The sequence below is a fragment of the Macrobrachium rosenbergii genome, chromosome 26 (genome assembly GCF_040412425.1).
Source record: "Macrobrachium rosenbergii isolate ZJJX-2024 chromosome 26, ASM4041242v1, whole genome shotgun sequence".
Taxonomy (NCBI): Eukaryota; Metazoa; Arthropoda; class Malacostraca; order Decapoda; family Palaemonidae; genus Macrobrachium; species Macrobrachium rosenbergii.
The window spans coordinates 17489300-17495054 of NC_089766.1; the positions used below are offsets into that span (position 1 = coordinate 17489300).

Sequence of the window (5755 nt, forward strand, 5' to 3'; positions counted from 1 at the left end):
AGCATAATAAGAATGATTTGAAACGATTTTCAAATAATTCGCTCATAATTCTTCATTATTCTCCCTGCTTCCATATTTCCTTTCTCATGAACTATAAATGTTCCAGATAAATTACGAATAAATATGCAAATAAAGTACCCCATGCCCTGTACCACAATTTATTTTTTCTTTGATACTGCGTCTCCGGATTTCACTTCAGAAATTACACGAACTCCCTTTAGGTTTCTTGCCCTGTGTCACTATACTCAATCACACTATTATTTAAAAAGCATTCTGATATCCTCCTATCGTTACCGCTACTCACTTGACCTGCTTCTTCTACGGAATGGAATACGGAGTTTAGGCCAAAGGCCAAGCACAGGGACCTATGAGGTCATTCAGCTCTGGAAAGGAAACTGAGAGTAGGTAGGTTTGAAAGGTGTTAAGAGTAGGAATACCTCGCAGTTGCACCATGAAATAATTGTTAGGGGAGGGTGAATAGCAAGAAGGAAGAAAGATAATATGACTGGAGGTACAGTAAAAGGAATGGAAAGGGTTGTAGCTAGGGGCCGAAAGGAAGCTGCAAAGAACCTTTAGTAATGCCTACAGTGCACCCCGTGAGGTGCACTGATAGCACTACCCCCTTACGGGGTAAGCTGCTTCTTCTTTGACTCGTTTTTCTTCCAGAATTGAAATTTAAAATTTCCTGAGACTTCAAATCGTCTGTCCAACAGCCTCACTACTACTGTATACTTGCTTCTTTTATGCTTAGTGTTTCATGGATGGTCAGAATTGCTCTCAAGATCGGGGGTTATTTACAAATCATCAACTCCGCAATTCTAAACAAACTCACTTTATTCTAAACGAGCATACAACTCTACACAAATCAATTTAATGATAAAAAAAACTGTCTTTAACTCCAAAACACACTTTAAATGTTTTCATAAACATTCAGTATCATTTGTCCTACTTATTTCATGTTTTGTGATTATCTCAGCTTATTTCGTCTTTATTATCCCATTATGCAGACGATCCACCAAATTCAACAGAACTACAAAACACACGAACACACACAACTCGCCAGAGAATCAGGGGAGGCGAGTTACGTTACCAAAATACCGCGAAACACAATAGAGGCCGGACGTACAAATTACACCTATCCTCTAATACACTGGATGATGAAGGGAGAAAAGGGCAAATTGCGGCCGGATGATGTAAAAATCGCCACGAAGGCATTCCCAGCATTGAATAATAGGAGACTGAACGTGAGTTATACGCGCGCCGTTGAATAACCCATGAAATATAAAGATGTTGAAAGCTGCTGCTGGCTCGATTGGTCAAGGCAGGCGAGGGAAAGGAAGTTGTTCTGATCATTTGGAAACTCCAGAAGAAGAAGAAGAAGAAGAAGAAGAAGAAGAAGAAGAAGAAGAAGAAGAAGAAGAAGAAGAAGAAGAAGAAGAAGAAGAAAGTAGTAGTAGTAGTAGTTTGCACTCATAAAAAAATTGAATTGCAGTCGACCTGAGGCTGGAAACAAACAGCATTCTTTCCCCACCATTGTAGTTTTTGCTCATTTGGAAACTCCAGGAGAAGAAGAAGAAGAAGAAGAAGAAGAAAAGGAAGAAGAAGAAGAAGAAGAAGAAGAAGAAGAAGAAGAAGAAGAAGCAGTAGTTTGCACTCATAAAAAAACTGAATTGCAGTCGACCTGAGGCTGGAAACAAACAGCATTCTTTCCCCACCATTGTAGTTTTTGCTCATTTGGAAACTCCAGGAGAAGAAGAAGAAGAAGAAGAAGAAGAAGAAGAAGAAGAAGAAGAAGAAGAAGAAGAAGAAGTAGTTTGCACTCCTAAAAAACTGAATTGCAGTCGACCTGAGGCTGGAAACAAACACAGCATTCTTTCCCCACCATTGTAGTGCCATGACTATTCTAATCAGCTTCAAAGAGGTATCACGAAGTTATATATCGTGACTGAAAATTCTTAAGACAATTGTTTGCAGGCAGCCTCAAAATAGCTTTCGCCAGCTTCTGTAAACATTTTACCTGGGGTATAAATGACCAAAGCTACTAATCTGAGCTATTTTCAAAGAGAGGTTAATAGTGATGTTACGCAACATAATAAAGCAATCATGACATCGTATTGCTGGTACACAGAGGAAATTGTATATCGTGCACGTTGTTATTCAATAGCAACTAAAATTACATACTAAACCTAGTTACTGGTTACTGATTTCCAAGGAAAGTATTACTTAGCCCTCCACTCTTGCAAACAGGCAGGTTAATGATGCGTTTACAGCACTAACATACTTAATGAACACGTGAAACTAAGACAGATAGTTAGAATATAGGATTTAGGCCAAAGGTCAAGAGCTGAGACCTATGAGGTCATTCAGCGCTGAAAGGAAAATTGACAGTACAAAGGTTTGAAAGAGGTAACAGAGGAAAACCTCGCAGTCGCACTCTGAAACAATTATCAGGATAGGGTGGAAAGGAAGGTGGAAGAAAGAGAATATTAAGGGAGGTACAGTAAAAGGAATGAAAAGGGTTGCAGCTAGGGGCCAAAGGAACGCGGCAAAGATCATTAAGTAATGCCTACAGTGCACCGCGTGAGGTACACTGACGGAATTACCTACCACGGGAAACACATGAAACTTAGGTAAAGGAATTGTATTGCTGTTACAAGGCCTTGGCCACCACTTCCAGCCATCAATATGAACCAATGCATTCCTATAAATGGTTAAAAGAGAAAATTTCAGTTTGAATCTTCTATGTGGATATGTCGACTGCACTTAGCAATTACCAATGAAATATATGCTTTATGGTACAATGGGTTTAGCAATGATGTCGCTCTTTCATCAGGTTTCTAATTATACCTGGGAAAGGAGAGCTTTTTCATTCGCATCCTTTTTCGAGTTACAAAAGCATATTCCAATTCCAATGTATTTGAAAAATATAGATTTTAATTCGAGGTTACTACGGAGATTACACACACACACACACACACACACACACACACACACACACACACACACACACATATATATATATATATATATATATATATATATATATATATATATATATATATAAATAATGGGAAAGAAATCAATTTTATATTCTTCGATGCAGGCAAATAAGTCAGAGAGGCGAAAGTGCACAACATAATGAATCCATAATTTTTGCAGTTGATGCTTTTTATTTGACAATTATCAGCAATTTAAAAGTTCTACTGATTCGAAGAAAATGTGTTCTATGAAATAACTTTACCTAAGTTTCATGTGTTCCCCGTTGGGGGGGCCGTATAATGCCGTCAGTGTACCTCACGCGGTGCACTGCAGGCATTACTTAATGATCTTTGCCGCGTTCCTACGGCCCCTAGCTGCAACCCTTTTCATTCCTTTTACTCTACCTCCCTTCATATCCTCTTTCTTCCACCTTCCTTTCCACCCTATCCTGATAATTGTTTCAGAGTGCAACTGCGAGGTTTTCCTCTGTACCCATTTCAACCCTTTGTCCTGTTAATTTAGCGCGTGTGTATGTATGTATATATGTGTGTATATATATATATATATATATATATATATATATATATATATATATATATATATATATATATATACATATATATATATATCTATATATATACATGTATACATATATATATATATATATATATATATATATATATATATATATATATATATACAAATATATATATATATAATATAATGCCATGAAAATTTATAGTTTAGAAAGGAATCACATTCGATATTAGTTCAACAGCATAAGCAATAAAGAGGATAAACAACATCCAAACACGAGAGATTTCCCAATTCCCTCTGTCATGCTTCGATACCACCTTACAATCGTCCCAACCTTTCGGTAAGCCATCAAGGTCTGTGGGAGGAGGAAAAAATTGACATCTGTCACGTTCGTGAGTTTTCCGAAACATAAAGACGAAGACTACGTGACGTTTACTTACGGTCAAATGACCACTTCATTGTCTTCGATTTCACCTTATATTGGCTTTGGCCGGATGTGAGGAATCACGCATGCCCACTGAGCTTCACTGTTTGTTTACATATTTACTTAACTCTTTTTATTTCTCTGGTTTGTTGTGGAGATGTCGGTTTCTACACGTAAACGGTGCCCGATGTCAGGATGTCTGGCGTCAAGCTGAGTCATGGGATATAGCCCATACTGATCATTGTGAAATTCGTAAGGTGTCCCAGCAGACAGAGTGCCCTCTCTCTCTCTCTCTCTCTCTCTCTCTCTCTCTCTCTCTCTCTCTCTCTCTCTCTCTCTCTCTCTCTCTCTAAAATCAAAATATGGTCAACAGCTAATTTAACTGAATTAACAACAGTTAGAACAACATTCTGAAACAACTCCAAAGTAAACAGTTGCTTACTCTGTTGCTGTCTTCCGGTCACCGAAACAAGCACTAACCAGACACGAACTCCGCAGATGGGAAAATTAATGTTGTTGTCATGACGTTTAATTTAATAAGCCCATTCTGCATTAAGTATCTATTTTCCCCTAGGTGGTTTTGCAATCTCTCTCTCTCTCCCTCTCTATTTTTAGCTCTTTTTCCGTTGATTTGTCATTTAGTAACTAGATAGACCATAAGGGGGGGGGTGCGTGCCCCATGCAACACCCCCCGGCTACACTGCTGAAATAGATGAATATCCTGCCACGTTGTATGATGAAACAAGAATGCTTCCTTCAATATATAAGGGATTTCTCTTCACTACGTACTTCTAGCGATATAAAGTAACCCTTTAAAAAATTGGATGCCTTGCACGTTATATTATCGAACCCTTCCATTCTTACTATAACGCCATTTTATATGAATCTGTCAATTAATCATTCAACCGATCCCATCTCTATGCCTCTCATTACTCGCATTCACTAATACATTAGTTTTATTTAATCTCCTCCATTCTGTTTTATGTGTCCAATCACCACGACCTTTACAGACTAATCTCCTCTCTCTCTCTCTCTCCTAATCTCTTCCACTCTATCTTATGTACATGTCCAATAACCACAACCTTTACACACTATACCCTCCTCTCTCTCTCTCTCTCTCTCTCTCTCTCTCTCTCTCTCTCTCTCTCTCTCTCTAGTGTCTGTCTTTCATGCGCATACCGCACAAATTGCGACACCAGGGATAAGTTACGCTCCCCCAGAGACCCGCCATTCACCCAATTCCGTCGACGGGCGGCAATTTTCTAAATTATGACGTCAACAGTATATCACAATTTCCTTGATGCCCAGGGTTCTGGAATTCTCGGAAATTCGATTCCAGCCCAGATGATACAGGCTGACGCGACGATCTACATAGAGACAGTCAAGAATTATGTTAATTATCTTTCCACTATAATTTTCAAGGAAGAGTAAACAGAAACGGGGGGAAATGCTCTGGTTCGACTGAGAGAGAGAGAGAGAGAGAGAGAGAGAGAGAGAGAGAGAGAGAGAGAGAATTTTTTTCACTCCATTTGTATTAGTGCATACTCCTACGATATTAATGGGTTAAGCAAACATGTTACAGGACATATATTAAAAAAAATAATTGAGAGAGAGAGAGAGAGAGAGAGAGAGAGAGAGAGAGAGAGAGAGAGAGAGAGGTTAATAATCGCACCAATGGCTCCTCTCCTTAGATTGCAAGAAAGCATCAGCTTAAAAATAGCGACGACGAACAACTGGAAAGAGGCCCATTCGAAAGGAAAGACACCTCGGCGAACAACACCTTTGACAATGCAATTACTATTATTACTATTAAAT

At 38.7% G+C, this 5755-nt stretch overlaps 1 protein-coding gene across 1 annotated transcript; it reads left to right on the forward strand.

Moving 5' to 3' along the window:
* The first annotated feature begins 1287 nt into the window (after window positions 1-1287).
* On the forward strand, window positions 1288-1813 carry LOC136852702 (nucleolin-like). The gene is made up of 3 exons (XM_067127616.1): window positions 1288-1447; window positions 1540-1643; window positions 1748-1813. The coding sequence occupies exons 1-3, from the start codon at window positions 1288-1290 to the stop codon at window positions 1811-1813; spliced, it is 330 nt and encodes a 109-aa protein (XP_066983717.1).
* The last annotated feature ends 3942 nt before the right edge of the window (window positions 1814-5755 follow it).

Coding starts and splice junctions, on each gene's coding strand:
- LOC136852702 (XM_067127616.1), top strand. CDS start 1,288: ATGTTGAAAGCTGCTGCTGGCTCGATTGGTCAAGGCAGGCGAGGGAAA. Junction 1,448..1,539: donor AGAAGAAGAAGAAGAAGAAA/GTAGTAGTAGTA, acceptor CCACCATTGTAG/TTTTTGCTCATTTGGAAACT. Junction 1,644..1,747: donor AAGAAGAAGAAGAAGAAGCA/GTAGTTTGCACT, acceptor TGGAAACTCCAG/GAGAAGAAGAAGAAGAAGAA.